The 16391-nt window shown below is 40.5% G+C and overlaps 1 protein-coding gene across 3 annotated transcripts in view; it reads left to right on the top strand.

Moving 5' to 3' along the window:
- Positions 1–16391, top strand: part of GPCPD1 (glycerophosphocholine phosphodiesterase 1) — a 64642-nt gene that overhangs the window by 4114 nt on the left and 44137 nt on the right. Inside the window, exons 1-3 of one of the 3 annotated variants that reach the window (XM_044263417.1) lie at positions 5495–5563; positions 11023–11099; positions 14254–14350. In XM_044263417.1, the coding sequence (XP_044119352.1) occupies positions 11051–11099; positions 14254–14350 (146 nt within the window). In that variant the 5' untranslated portion in view covers positions 5495–5563; positions 11023–11050. Of the gene's footprint in view, positions 1–5494; positions 5564–11022; positions 11100–14253; positions 14351–16391 lie in introns of those variants that run through there. The other 2 variants (XM_044263415.1, XM_044263416.1) reach the window with 2 other exon arrangements.

Below are 16391 nucleotides of genomic sequence, written 5' to 3'. Positions count from 1 at the left end.
AGCAAAGGGGAAGACTTCTAAAACCATAGATTCATAATAATACAGTTTCTGACACAACTTGGCCTATACAACCTAGACAACATATGCCAACAATATTTAAATAGATGAATAGATATCCTGGAGGGAATCTTGGTTTGGCTGAGTTTAGCACACAGTGAAGTCAGAAGTCAGCACTATTTTGGGGACAAAAAGAGATTTTTGGCTATTGCAGGATTCTTAGGTCTTTGAGTTCCTTAAAATTTCCAAAATGAGTTTTTATCTCATTTTGTTTGCCTCACACAATGGGTGCTGCTTTGACCATAATTCTACGATTTGAATGGTGACTTGGTGACTCTGCAGTGTCTTCTCTGGGCCCTGACCTGATACCTAAGGAAATAACCACTGATTTTAATGACAAGCTTTCTCAGGCTTAGAGGCTATTTTTTTAATAGAATTTTTCTATAATAAACTATAATATCTGTCTTCTTTCCCCAGACTCAGTACAGTAAACATCTCTAAAGCCAAATAGTTGAATTTATCAATGCTCATTTCTGCTGTTAGCTGGGTAAGAAAATCATCAGGGAGATGATTTCCTTTTCTGATGGACTTTGGTTGACTACACATGCTAGAATTTAGTCCTCTAACCATGAATCATAGATATGAAGTCTGTATTAAATAAAGGAAGGTCACTTAATCAGATTTTTTAAATTTTTTATAAGATTTTATTTATTTATTTGACAGAGAGAGAGATCACAAGTAGACAGAGAGGCAGGCTGAGAGAGGGGGAAGCAGGCTCCCTCCTGCATAGAGAATCTGATATGGGGCTTGATCCCAGAACTCTGAGATTATGACCTAAGCTAAAGGCAGAGGCTTAACCTGCTGAGCCACACAGGCGCCCCTCTTAATCAGATTTTAAAAACCCAGCTTAGTAGTTAGATCTTCAGAAAAAAAGATGGCCCCCAAATTCTAACTGCCATCACTTTCATAGGTCCTTGGTGTCTTTTTCCTCTTCTTTAGGAAAATATTTTGATTATTTTAATTTTTGAGGGATTAGCATTTTTATGTATAGTCACATTAATTGATTGTATAAGGTGGATGAATCCCAAGTGATTTGGATGATTCTCACCCTCTCTTCGTGCCTCTTGGGTTGGGGCTTACAATTGCCTTTTCAGGAGGAAATGCAATAAGAAGCGTAGCCACAGCATACACTTATTTTCATGAAAGGAAGACAAGGTTCTCTTTAGCGTAGCTGGATTAGGATAATCAGTTTGTTCTGTTGCCTTGGAATCCAAACTCAGAGGCCTATCTGGGCCAGGAAGGACAAGCGAAATGTATGATTAGGACAATGGATGAGTAACAGGGAGTGGCGGGGTCTCTGCTGGATGAGGGTGTGTATTCACAACTAAATTTAAAACAACAACACTGATATGTGAGCCACACATCCATGACTGCGGGTTAGAATGTCATCTAACTCAATGTCAGTGTTGATAGCCAGAGCAGTACTCTCCTAAGACGAAGTGATGTGAGTGCAAGGGGAAGCCATACCACGGAACCCATAGCATGAATCCCTGCTTCCCCAGTGGGTAGACACAACATTGCTTAGTATTAAATGTTCACATCTGGAATTGACACACTTGCTTCATACTTTTCCCTGAAATTTTCAGTAATTTCTATAAGCATGTTTATACCTGCTCTGTGCTGGGATGTGCAGATCAATAATACAGAGTCCTTGCCCTTGAGAGCCTAATGATAGGAGGACAAAGTAGAGACATAACAGATAAAGGCAATCAAGTGTTAGTTCTCACTCTCATTTTTGTTTTATAGGAAAAATAACAATGGTACGGCGTAAGCCAACAAGTTGGGAGTACAACAGAGAGCAGAATCATTGCCTCTAATCTCTCCCATCTAAATCATTCCCATAATAAATGCACCACTATTGCCAAGAACCTCTGCCTTCCTGACTTCACTCCCGGCTCCCTGGCGCTCTGCCAGCCGGGAGGGAGCAGCTGGGATTTGGAGGCCGCTGTGTGGTAGTGGTGCTGTTAGAGTCCTTTTGTTCAAAGTAAGGATATGCCCAGAGGACAACAGCTCATTCTGTGGACAGTCATCAATAGTTTCACTAAAATGATAAAATGGTAGCCAGTCGCTGTTGAACAATTTGAGCCGTAATGGGAATTCCCTTGGGGAGTCCATTTTAATGCAGAAAGCACGAGACTGAGAGGCATTTGGAAAGACAAAAAATAATAAGTGGAAAAGGCTAAAAACAAAATGGCTCAGTTCAGCATTTTCTGACATAACTCGTACTTCTTAGGTTTACAACGTCTTCATTCCTAGAGCCCATAAGACAGATGCCTTCCGGAGTTGTAGTTATGTTTATGTTACACGTGGTCATTTTCTTCAGAGACTGTTTCATCATATCTGGTTTTACCAATGTATTGGTCATTTACAGATAGTATCCTATTACTCTAAATATGAAAATTTGAGCTAACACCTCTGTGGGGCTGGTTAGTGACCCACAATGGTACCCACAGATACCTTATTTATAGATGAAAACTTACTTTAGTCAAAATCAAATTGAAGATGTCCCCATTATGAAAAACGATTATTTATACTCAAAATGTCAGAGATGGGGAGGGGCAGAATTCAAGTCTAGGTCTAGCCTCGAAATATGGAGCTTTTCCATCGATATTATTATTGTAACCAAGCTAGTGTTAGTTTGTTTCTTGCTGACCCACAGAAACTACACCACGTGAGTTGTTACACAAAGAAAAAAAAAAAAACTTCATTTGCAGCAAATAAGGAGATGATATAGGACAGCTTCCAAAGTCATGACTCCCTAAGAATGGGTGAATGGGTACCTTATGTTTAGGGTTAGGATAAATATTTAGATAGGGACGCCTTGTCAGCATGTATACGGTCAGGCATAAGGTAGAATTTGGGCCTTAAAGAAACATGCCTATAGACACATTGTTATGTCCTGTAAATGGGGCTGAGGCTCCTCCTTGGCCAGACATTTTAATATTATAATGAGGTAAAAGTAATGGTAGGTCATTCCATCAATCACTTTATGGTACCTCTGCACAGGGTAAAGTTGGGATTTAGCTTAAAGGGTCTGAGTGTTCTGGGCCAGGGAAGTCTTGTTAAGGCGGTTGCTATCACCTAAGGCATGGTCTCAGGTTTTCATTTGCCTGAGTTGAGAGGAAAGCTGGAAGGAAGAACTTAAGGGAAAATATAAGATGACAACAAGTACAAGCAGGTAGGCTGTATAGATCAGATCTTGGAGTCTAGCTGGGGACATTACCACCTTCCAAAAAATTAAGGTATAAAGTGAGATCATGCCGTGTTGATTTTAGGCAAATGAGATAACCTATTTCATTATGTAATCAAATAAGATGTTAATCTTTTGTAAAATTCAATACATATGGAGCCCCTCTGGAAATTACGAGTTAATTAACCGCATTAACCATGTTTTTGAAAAATTGTAACATTCCACAGAAGTGACAGGAGGAAAGAATATATTCTCTATATTCTATTTCAGTATCTCAATATCTCATATAAGTTGTAATCTAAATATGTTGCACTAATTTTTTTGAAGATTTTATTTATTTAAGAGAGAGAGAGAGAGCATGAGGGGGTAGGATCAGAAGAAGAAGCAGACTCCCTGCTGAGTGCGGAGCCTGATGTGGGACTGGATCCTGGGACTCCAGAATCGTGACCTGAGCTGAAGGCAGCCACTTATCTGTATGTTGCACTATTAAAGAGTTTCTAAGCAAAGTTTTGTAAAATGGCATTTCCCGGGGTATCTTCTTCCCCTGTATGGGTCCATGTTTCTCTGTTCTCTTTATTCTTCCTATCATCTAATGCTACTGGTTCATTTTAAATCTTGAAGAAGTTCCTCAGCTTCCAACCCACTGATGACATCTTTCAAATATGTATAATTCTTCTATAATTTCAATAGGATTTAAGGAAAGAACATGGATTTGGACCATCAACTTGAACTATGAACATCAGACAAATAATGGCTTGACTAAGTGGTGATCACAGGAAAATAAAGATCTATTATAAATATTTAAGGGAAGCAAACTGGAAGGGAAGAAATCCATCACTGAAGTATGACTAACAACAGTGAAATGAAACTCCAAGCTATTAGGAAATGTACAATAGCAGGCTTGAGCAGATAATGGTACATAATTGGGAGGAAATTTTAATTCTTTAAGAAATTTGGGATTAAAAGGAGTGCCATCAAAAAACCATTGCATCCTATGCCTGGCACAAAGCATGCACTTAATAATTATTTAGTAACGGAATGGGTGACATTGTCAGAAATGCTGTGGGATCTCATCCAAGCTGAAATATCAAGTTGTGAGTCGTGAGTGGTTGTGAGTGCTTTGATTTATAAAACTAGAAACTCTTTCTAAATCTAGTGTTTATCTAATACAAATGCTTTTTTTAGTAGGCCCATTTCAACCAATTCGCAATTGGGAGCTATCTCTTACTGCAAGAGTTCTTTGACACCCACTAAAAAGGTGGCTTTTTAATTTTCGGGATCTCACTTAAATGAAATATTGATAACGTAATTTTATATTAGAGGTTAACCAGACATTAACTTTGACGCTGGGAAGGTGACACTTGAAGTTAGGTAAGTGGTAAATGCTGATTAATTTTCTGGGACCTTCAAAAGAGAGAAAAAACTTTTTTTTTTTTGGTATGGTTGATTTTTCACAAAATCATAAAGTACATTTGCAGAGAGGGTCTGTGAGGGTCTGTCTTGCTTTCGGAAAAGTTCCTTCAAACTTCAGTTTGCATACAAACAACCCGGGCGTCCTGTTAAATGCAAATTAGGTTAGGCAGGTCTGAAAAGATCCTAGGAGTGCAATCTTGACAGCTCCCAGGTGATTCTGCCGGCGTTGTAAGAGTTTGCGTAGCAAAAGTATAAACTCTCCAACATCTTACGTCACTCAACTTTCGTTTTCGACTTAAAAGATTTGGTCCAAATGTGCTTGCTGTTTTGTAACGAAAGAAAGTTCCCAGAAAACACTAAGCCTGCTATCTTCCCTCACTTTTGAACGGCAAAAAATGCGATTCAAAACTGCAGCTCCGGCCTCCACGTTTGGTCGTCCTAAGGCGGCTTTGGGGACCAAGGAATGCGTCTAATACCCCAGTCCGGGTGTTGGCGCTGCACCTAGCCGGGCTCCGGGTCTGCGGAAAACACTCACGGGCGGGGGAGACCCCGGGGATGCCCTACCGCCCCCAGCCGCCGACGAGAGCCCTTTCCAGGAACGCGCGGGCCCGCCCCCTGCGCGCGGTCGCCGATTGGCCAGGAGGCGCCGGCGTGACGTCAGGCCCCGCCCTCTCTCCCCTCCGGCCCCGCCCCGCGGGGTGGCCTGGCGGTTTGGTCTGGAGCAGCTGAAACCGGTTTGAGCGGAGCCGCTTCCTGCCGCTCGGCGCCGCCGCGGGCTGCCGGGGGGAGCGCTGGCGAGGCGCTGACGGCGGGTGCCCGGCTTCTCGGCCCGCGGCCCTCGCTCTCGAGCGCGGCGGCGGCGGCGGCGACGACGACGACGGCGCGGACCCGCGGACCCGGCAGGTGAGGCGGGCCGCCAGGCCTGGTCCGGCGCTCGGTGCGGAGGCCGCGGCGACAGCTCACGTGGCGGCCGAGCTGTCAGGGCGGCCGGGCCGGGGACGCAGCGGGGCGAGGGGTGGGCAGCGTGCCCCGGCCCCCGCGGGCACTGCCCTCTCCCCCACCCGCCGGGAGACAGCGGCCTGGACGTTCGAGCCGGTCCGTCGGTGGGCAGTCTCTACCTGTTTCCACTTTTATTGTTTGCTGCCACGATCCCGTTGGGCTGCCTGGTGCTTAGTTACCCTCCGAAAGATTTGCCAAGTGCGGGATTCTCCTTGTGCCAGAATGCATAGAGCGTACGACCGCCACGAGTACGCGAACTTCGGGAACGAAGAAACAGAAATTGCCACTGAAGTCGTTCGTGCACCCCTAGCCCGCAGCTGGCCCCTCGCCTACCCCTACTCGCTCTGTCCATGCGTAATTCATAGTGTTTTGGCAACTGCTTATTTTCTGAAATTGCCTAACCACATAGTTGAAGGCATGCTTGTATAATTCAGTTATTCTAAAAACAACAACAACAACAACAAACCGAAGTCCCTTCTTATCCTAAGGAGAGGTCCCAGCCATAGACATCTTTGCTCTCCATGCAATTTTGGGAAATCTGCATCTTCTCTCCAAAACTGCACTTGCCCCAAGGCTCTGCAGATAGCCTTGGTGACTGCTGGGGGAAAGTTAGGGGCTTCATCAGCCCCCTCTCACCCCCACTGCCCGGTTATAAAGGAAATCGTTCATGAATTCAGTCGTGAATTGTAGAGAATTCTTTCATTTTGAGGCAGCTGTGGAGTCCGTGTAGTGCCGACATAGAAAAAGAGAGGAACCAAGCAGGATGTTTAGACTTGATGTTTTCTTCATGGTGTTCTCTGACGCTCCCTGTTCTTGCCGGGTAACTACCCTCTCCTCTACCTCTTCATGTTCTCCCTCTTGCTACATTTTTGACAGTTGTGATTTAGTTAAGAAGTAAATACAAGCTGTCAGTCCTTTTTTCAACTCTTGATGGTCTGGATACAAATAATTCAGGATAAAGCAAACAGGTAAAACTGCACATGGCCTAATCTGTTCTGGACTTAAGATCTAGGGAGAACCAGTATTCTAGACAAAATAAGACTTAGGAAAGTTCTGTTCAGAAAAATAATGACCACAAAAGAAATCTCATAGTGACCGAGTAAAATTTGATACCTACAAAAAATAGGTTGATGAATCAAATCCTTGTATGTAACCTAACCAGGGAAAGTATATGAACTATACATGAAGTAATATCAAGACCAGGTGAAATGGAAAACATTTGGAAAACTTTTACAGCATTGCTTAGAAAGTCGAACCAGGAATACAGCTGGCTTAGTGAAATCTCCAGAAATGCTTTCTTTATGAAAATCCATTCATTTTTGCATACATTTGTTTAAAATACTGGCTCAAGTATACTGGGGTCAGAATAGTGGGGTCATAACGATCCTCCAAAAGGATGACCAGAAATTAACTCAGGAAAATGGAGGCATTTCATATATTCCTTATAGTCAGTTATGAGAACCAAAGCTGCTGGAGTCTAGGAAAAAGCAAGACTTGGAAATGGCTTTTTTCTTTGAAAAAATTTGAAGGAAGACAGAGATGTTCTTTTTGGCCAGAAAAACACATTTTAGCTAAAAATATCTGTGCTCTCAATTTAGCTCTAAACTAAATGTTCCTGTACCTTGGTTTGCTTAAATACCCCTTTTGTTCCTCAAGCTGGTAAACCAGTAAGGTCATGTGTTGGGATAGTTTCTCTGACCACAAAAATAAAGTAGAATTTATTTCAGCAGGTAGTGTAAACGCTGAAATATTTTTTGAATGTAAATTACAATGTCACACTTTACTGATTGCTTAATTCTTTGAAAAAAGTGCTAAAATACAGTTAGATGCTACTCAAAATCTCAGATGAGAATCCTGTTTGATATTTATCTTCAAAAAGCACAAAATGGAAGTTATATATAAAACAAATTGAGTTGGTTGAATTACATTTACTATCAGCTCATGTACATGAAAATGGCTAGATTTTTTTTTATCTGACTCTTGTTTTGTTTATATCTGGAAGACCTCCCCAGTCCAAGTTGGGATGATGATGATGATGATGATGATGATGATTTTTTTGGCTTGTTTGAAAGAAGAGGAAGTGTTGGTGGGTGTGTAAATTTTGCATTCCACAACAGGACAGTATTTTACTTTGTCACTACTGTTTTGGTGGTAGCTGGGTGCCAAAATTATGCATGCCAATCCTGCACCAGAATTTTGGCCTCTGTCCACAATCAAGTAAACTGGTGTAGGAGCAGCTCCCCAGGCTTTTATTTGGTATGGTATTAAATTGTGGGAGGAAGACGGCAGGAAAATAAACTAGACTATAGGACTTTTGGCAATTCAAGTGGAAAATGATGCTTTGTTGACATCCAGGAAGGTTTTTGGGGGGGGGGTATTTTTGTGCTTGTGTATATAGTTTGTACAGTACATTTACTGCAGTTGTTACTATAGCTGTTACCAAGTTACAATAGCCACTTTTACAAGCAACCTTAAGAATGAAAGTCAATTTTAATAATGAATTGAATTTGTATAAGTTTCCCATTTAATGCAGTAGAAATTTAGAGGTAATTTTGTGCCAGTTGTTGATTTTAATACATAGGAATAATTACATTTGATTTCCCTAAAATTGGCTAAAATAGATATTTAAAATTGATCATAAAATAGTTGTAGCAACTGTGTAATTATGCAGATGAGATTATGTAGTCCTTTGTTGAAAACTGTAACTGTAAATACTGGGTGAAAGTAGAAGTTGTAGGTTGAGATTAAGCTTGGTTATTCAGCAGTTTTGCTAGATGATGGGGCTTTTTGCTGTGTCTCAAAATTAATTCAGTTATGTAAAAGCCAAGCTCTTTTGCTAGTCTTGAGGTTTTTTCATATAACATAAAATAAATGTTAGAGTGTGGTGTTTAAGTGAACTATTTAATTATTAGAAGGGAAATAATTCCTTTTCTTAGAATTAGTACTCTGATTCCTATCAGATGTCATATTAAAGGAGAGCTAATAAGATACTTGGATAATGATTGCTTAATGAGGGGGTTGATAGTCTACAGCTATTTTTAGATTTAGAACATTCTTTGGCAGTGCTAGAACTGGATGTATATGCTTTAAATAGATCATGTTTATTCTTAGACACAAATTATTTTGATCAAGGACAGGATTTTCTCTAGTGCACAGTCAGGTTTTCTAACTGAAATGGTAGAGTTACAAATAGGGGATTCTGTATTCAGGTTATATGAAACCACATTGACTGGTGGTCTTGTTTATTTTTATTTATTTTTTATTTTTTTTAAGATTTTATTCATTTATTTGACAGACAGAGATCACAAGTAGGCAGAGAGGCAGGCAGAGAGAGAGAGAGGAGGAAGCAGGCTCCCCGCCAAGCAGGGAGCCCGATGCAGGACTCGATCCCAGGACCCCGAGATCATGACCTGAGCTGAAGGCAGCGGCTTAACCCACTGAGCCACCCAGGCACCCCGATGGTCTTGTTTAATATGAATATTCAACATTTACATTTTATCACTGATGTGAGTGGGATAAATAGTTCATAGCAAACATTGAGTCTGGTTTCTTGGCCCTCATAGCAGTCCCTGTGGATCAGGTTTCTCAGTCTCAGCCCTATTGATATTTGGAGCTGGACAGTTATTTGTGAAGAGTTGTTCTGTGCATTACATGGTGTTTAACAGCTCTGTTGACCTCTACCCACTAGATACCAGCAGTATCACTCCCAGTTGCGACAACCAAAAAGGTCTCTTGACATTGCCAAATATCCCTTGGAGGGCAGAATTGTCCCCAGTGAGAACTGCTGCTGTATATTACCTTGACTTGGAAGTGTAGTTACCTGAGCAGCAGTGTTGGTTGAATGGTCATTGCGGAGTTGGGTATGTGTTCATGGAGAGGGAAAGGGAGCAAAGGGGAAATAGAAGAATCAATAGCTATAAAAATTACTTTATGGTTTTTAAAATAATGTAGAAATACAAATAACCTTTAAGCTGGTAACTTAATGAAATGCAGGGTAAAGACATTGGAATTGGTTTAGGAATATTGGTGAATTGAGGCACAAAATTTGGGGGAGGGTTTGGAGAAGTTATGTAGAATCTGCTCTTTGTGCCAAGAATGTGTTCTTCCTATATATAAGTTATATAGCTATCTTTTGAATTGATACTGTACATGTTTTTAAGAAAATCTGTTATCTTCCTTCAGGTACTTAAATTAGGGAGTGGTAAACAGATTGTTTTGGCTGGGAAAACAACCAAGAAATGAAAAATCAGCTATGGAGATAATGTGAATAAGAAATCAAGGATTAGGGGTTTAGATTTCTGTAAGTAATGGAAGTAATTCCAAGTCAGGGACATGAGGAAGAATTTTTTTTTTTTTTTAAGATTTTATTTATTTGGCAGAGAGGGAGAGTGCACTAGTAGGGGGAGCAGCAGGCAGACAGAGAAGCAGGCTCCTTGCTGAGTGCAGGGCTCGATCCCTGGACCCTGGGATCAGGACCTGAGCAGAAGGCAGGTGCTTAACTGACTGAGCCACCCAGGTGCCCCTGAGGAAGAATATTCTAACTGACATAAAATGTATTATTAGGAAGACAGAATCCAAAACATAGCTTAGAATACTTAGGATTTTGAATGAAATTCAGACCGTACAAAGAAAGTCATGTATGTAGGATCAATTAGAATCAACAGGGTTCGGTAATAGATCACGGAGTTGAGACTTTAAATTTGAGTCTACAGAACTAGAGTAATGAAAGTCCTATGGTTAATATAGAGAAAATCTGAAAAGAGTGGTTTATGGGGGAGGATTTTTTTTTTGTAAGTTATTAGTTACATTACTTAGAAGCAGAACCTGCATCTTGTTGCAGAACATAACTAGTTTGTTTCAGTGAATGGTACTTAAGTTCTTCAGTTGTTTCCTTGTTATTAAATTTGTAACCTTACTGAAGTAGAAATCCTCTCTTGAGCCAAGTTTTTTCTATCTGCCGTTGTTTTTTTGTTTTTGTTTTTGTTTGGCTTTTTTTTCCCCTCCATCATAACATGAACCTGGTTGTGAAAGATAGCTCGAATTTGGAACAGCTGCTTATCAGAAGAGAAAGTTTGTAACAAGAAAATCTTAAATCCTTAAAAAAAAGTATTTGGACACACTTGTTTTGCATTTTTTCTGGTCCGTACACACAGAATAGGTTTTAATATTAGGTCTTAAATATTTCTAGGTATTTCCTAAATAACTCAACCTTTATGTAAGTTTTCTGAAATCTTTTGTTTCATAGGTTTGATTTATTTCTTTTTGTTTTTTTGTTTCATTTTTTAATTTGTTTCTTGGTGGCAGCTATCTAGAGCTAAGTTTTTTTATGTATTTTAAATGACATCTTCTCTTTTTCTTCCTAGCTCAACATTGTAAAATAAATCCATCAGAATGACACCTTCTCAGGTTACCTTTGAAATAAGAGGAACTCTTTTACCAGGTATTGTAAAGTTTTAGTTTAAAACAAAATTTTAAATGAGTATTTTTCCCATCTTGATTGTCTTAAATATGCTATTTGTTATTAGAGTAGGCCTCATTTTTAGATGAAAATATCTTTAGGACTTACCTGATTTCAGAAATGTGCTTGGAGTATAATAAGAAAGAAGAACATACTTCCCCAAACAGTAAATGTCTTAGTCTCATAGTTTCCAAGAAGGCTGTGAATGTATTTAATTTTGCACAGGATGAAGACTGGGCTATGATTTTTAAGTACCATGAAAATGAGGGAAATTTTGCTAGTGCAAGAAGTTGGTGAAATATTTGGTTAAGGTAACTTTGTTTTCCCTATTTGTAAATTTTTTGGCTTATTGTATTTTTTGCTGTCTGCTAACACAGTGTGAAGTAATTTTAGGGTAAATAGCATATCAAAATAGTATCAGGCCTGAGGCATGTATCTCCTTATTTAATATACTCACCAACTGGCCAGTTCCTCAAATCTGCTACATTTTTTCTCTCTTTTGGGCCTTTCTTTCTTTTTTTTTTTTTTTTATTATTTTTTTTAAAGATTTTATTTATTTATTTGACAGAGAGAGATTACAAGTAGGCAGAGAGGCAGGCAGAGAGAGAGAGATGAGGAGGCAGGCTCCCTGCCGAGCAGAGAGCCCGATGCGGGACTCAATCCCAGGACCCTGAGATCATGACCTGAGACGAAGGCAGCGGCTTAACCCACTGAGCCACCCAGGCGCCCCTCTTTTGGGCCTTTCTTAAAATTGTTTCCTCTGTCTAGATCTGTGGCCTCCCTTCTTCCCTTTAACTCTGCTTCACTCCAGCCCTGCATTTAGCTAGATTAGGATTCCAGTGAAATTAAGGGTTCTAGGACTTTTTGTAGTACCTACAGATTTTATGGAATTATTTGAGTAATTGTGTTTATGGATAGATTGTCAGCTCTGTGAAAATGTGACTATTTTGTCATGCTGAGTGCATGCACCTAACACAGTGCCTGACTCAGAGCAGGACTAAATACGTGTTCAAGGAATAAATAAATGATTAACTCTGTATGTCCAACATCTTTGGCCTAGCAGCCATCAGAGCGGCTGACGGAGTGTATATTTGTCCCAGTTCAAATTCTTAGCCAAGATAATCTGGTATAGAGCTCTCATTTCTGGGCAGGATTCTGCAGATTGAAAATTGCTGGTCAGCTGATAAGTTGGCTCACTGAGGTCCAGAGCTCACCTCTAGTCCAGTGTGTAGCCGCCTCTGTGGAGAGAAGACTGCAGAGCTGTATCATACCCTTTCAGGGAATTGTACATAGACACCTTAAGGTAGAAGGAGCTGGCCATGTCAGGCATATGGACCAATCACAGAATTAGCCCTAGAAGGGTGAGCTTGGCAAGGTCTTACTCTCAAGGACTAGAGGGAAGATAGTGGTGGACGTGAATGTAAGAGAGGACTGTGTGCACAGCAGTGTGTTTGACTAGGGAATGAATATTTGTATTTAGCAACAGCCTTTATCTTTCTTTTTAATCAGAGAAGGTAGTGATAACCTAATTACAAATTAAGATATGGTTGCTCTAAAGGATTGGCGAATATTTTAACATGAACTCTCTATATATAACCACTCCATTCTTGACAAACATGTATTTAGAACCCCCCGAACTCCTGAGTGCTTATTGCATTTGAAATTTCAGTTAAATTTTAGATAGTCCAACCTTAAAAATTTCTCATGAGGGCGGTTAAAGCCAACTACAATTTTGGCTTTACTAGAGTAGTGCCTAAAAGCCACTCGGAATGTGGAGGAGTTTGTCTTGAACTTTGTTCACTTGGCATCAGCTCATTGTCTTTTTCTCCACGAATTTTAATAATAGTAATTCAGAATATATCGCTGTGTAAGTCAAAGACTTCTCCATACTTCTATCCAAGAATTTTTTTTAAAGATTTATTCATTTTAGAGAGAGCATGTGTAAGCTGGGGTGGGGGCGCGGGGGACAGGGTGAGAGAGAACCTCAAGGAGACTCCCTGCTCAGTGTGGAGCCCAACATAGGGCTCAATCCCATGACCCAAACATGAGCCTAGCCAAAACCAAGAGTGAGGCGCTCAACTGACTAAACCACCCAGGCACCTTGTAGACTTTTGCTGAATGCATATAATTCAGCAAATACAGGTGACAGTTGTATTTTGGTTTGTCTATTGATGAGAAGCATTCAGCTAAAACAATAGTCATTATTTTAGTAAGGAGAACTGATTTTTCAGTAAGTCTTTGGAAGAAGTTTTGTTGTTGTTGTTGTCCCATTGATAATTTTCTTAATCTTTAGTTTGTTTTAATAGCCACTGTTTGAGTTCCTGGAAAATATTGGTTACTATTTATCTAGAATACTTCTTTGCATTTAGTGTGTGCCTTTTTTTTTTTTTTTAAGATTTTATTTATTTATTTGACAGAGATCACAAATAGGCAGAGAGGCAGGCAGAGAGAGAGGAGGAAGCAGGCTCCCTGCCGAGCAGAGAGCCCGATTCGGGGCTCGATCCCAGGACCTGGGAATCATGACCTGAGCCAAAGGCAGAGGCTTTAACCCACTGAGACACCCAGGCACCCCTAGTGTGTGCCTTTTTAAATCAGAAGCTGCCTTGGGGCGCCTGGGTGGCTCAGTGGGTTAAAGCCTCTGCCTTCGGCTCAGGTCATGATCCTGGGGTACTGGGATTGAGCCCCACATCGGGCTCTCTGCTCAGCAGGGAGCCTGCTTCCTCCTCTCTCTGACTGCCTCTCTGCCTACTTATAATCTCTGTCTGTCAAATAAATAAATAAAATCTTAAAAAAAAAAATCAGAAGCTGCCTTGAAGGCAGGAACTGTGGCATGATCACTTTGTCTTCTTAGTGCTTGTTATTAGCTCACTTAAGTGGTTGAACAAATGAAGTAAGTTCATCCCTATCCATCCCTCCTTTTCTTTGGTTTTGGTTCTGTAGAGTTAGGTCAAGTTAAGGAGGCAGGTATTGGTGTGGTACCTGGTCTGAAACATGTCTCAGTGAGGCTCCTCCATCTCTGCTAGTGGGGACTCTGCATCTAGGTGAACTAGTGCAACTGACTGCTCTTTTCTGGCTTCCTAAAACTACAGTCTTTTCCTTACTTAGCCCACTATAACTGGTTGTTCTCTTTCTTTAGGAGAAGTTTATGCCATATGTGGGAGCTGTGATGCTTTGGGAAACTGGAGTCCTCAGAATGCTGTGGCTCTTCTTCCAGAAAATGAGACAGGTGAAAGGTAAGAAGGGTAATAACAGGTTACAGAATGATTGTGACACCCAGGTTAGAAACGTGGAGGGTTTCTAAGATACCTTCATGTAGTTTTTCTCTTTTAATTTTTATGATAGTTCTTGCTTGTGCATAGAATGAAGTAGTTGCACAAAGTTGGTTGTTTAAAAAAAAAAGTGTCTCTGTTTCTCAGTTTCCCACTTCAACCATTTTCAACTTTTGGCTGGTTCTTTTGGTAGTTACCACTATATTTCTGAATAACAGGATTATATTGCTATTTTTTATTTTTTTAAGCTTTTTTAAGGTATTATCTTTTAGCTTTCAATATATATTTATATATATGGATACATCTATCTATCTATCTGTAGGTATATATATTTATTTTTTAAATTTTATTTATTTGAGAGAGAGATCAAGAGAGAGAGAGAGAGAGCACACCAGCGGTGGTGGGGGTGAGGCAAAGGGAGAAGGAGGAGCAGGCTCCTTGCTGGGCAGAGACTCTGACACAGGATCCTGAGATCATGAACTGAGCTGAAGGCAGACACTTTACTAACTGAGCCACCCAGGTGCCTTTCGGCACATATTCTTTTTTTTTTTTTTTTTTTTTTAAGATTTTATTTATTTGAGAAAGCAGGGGGAGGGGCAGAGGGAGAGTGAGAAGCAGGGTCCCCGCCTATCAGGGAGCCCGATGTGATGCTCTATTCCAGGGATCGTGACCTGAGCCAAAAGCAGTTGCTTAACTGCCTGAGCCCCTCTCCATACATATTCTTGATAAAAGATCTGATTTTTTCTTTAGCCTATAAAACACTTTTCTAGAGCAGAGTGTGAAACAGGTATTTTAGCTAATATACTGAAATGAGTTTGCAACTGACATTAAATAGAATGCTAAAGTTAGTGTGGGTGTATTGGTGCATTGCACTGTTGAAAGAAGGGCCTGGGTGCAGGTTTCAGTTCCACAGTTAACTGCAGTCTTGGGCAGATCTGATTTCTCTGATTTTATAATGCAGATGAGAGTTACCTCATCTGCATTATAAAGGGGTTAGGACAAAATCAGTGAATATTAGGGATATTTGGGGCATTATGGGTTGTCAAGATGTATATGTGGGAGGTAAGGAGAGAGGAGATCTTAAACAGTATACAAATACATGCAGTGCCCCTAGGGAGAAACACCAGATTACATATTATTAAGCTCAACGTGTTTTCCATGTAGAGCATGGCTACTGAAAGTGGCCTGTGGGCCAGTGCTAGGGGAAAAAAAAAAAAAAAACAACTTTAGTTTTTCTAATAATCAGTGCATTATGTGAAAAATACATAAATTAAGAAATGTTTATAGCACTTTGAGATTGTTAGGGCATTCATGTATGTCACCGTGGACTCATCTCTTGTTGTGCTAGATACATAGATCAGACGTGTTGGTTACAGGACAGACAAGCAAGCAAAAACTGGTCCTTTGCAGCAGATAGCTTGAGGAGCACTGATGACAGAGCAAAAGAAAATAACAAATACAGTACCATAACACAAATTAAGGAAAAGGAAAAAGGACACCTGGGTGGCTCAGTCAGTTAAAGCATCCGCCTTTGGCTCAAGTACCTCACTGGGCTCCCTGCTTAGCAGGGAGCCTGCTTCTCCCTCTGCCTGCTTCTCCCTCTGCCTGCTGCTCTCCCTGCTTGTGCTCTTTCCCTCTCTCTCACAATATAAATAAAATCTTAAAAAAAAAAAAAAGTCTATAGAACATCCTTTTCCTCCTTGTCATGATTGTGACATATTTTCTCAGCCAGTTCGCAACTGTTTTTATAAGTGAAGTTGATAATACTGGAATCACAGAGGAATGAAATGTTTATTCCCTTCAAGTGGCTATTTTTCCCTTCATTTTCAGTTCAGCCACTGCTGTCTGAAGTAAAACCTTATGCCTTTCTGAACTTGTTCCTAAAACACACCTTGCTGTGAACGTTTGAGCTGTACTGTCACCTGTCTTAAGTCCATTTCAGCTAGCCTGATCAAAGTTATGTGAGCAGATGAGATAACACTTAACTACATAACTTGAAGGGACC

The sequence above is a fragment of the Neovison vison genome, chromosome 8 (genome assembly GCF_020171115.1).
Source record: "Neovison vison isolate M4711 chromosome 8, ASM_NN_V1, whole genome shotgun sequence".
NCBI classification, from domain to species: domain Eukaryota; kingdom Metazoa; phylum Chordata; class Mammalia; order Carnivora; family Mustelidae; genus Neogale; species Neogale vison.
Note: the sequence above shows the minus strand (reverse complement) of the source record. Positions and strands in the feature narration are given on the sequence as shown.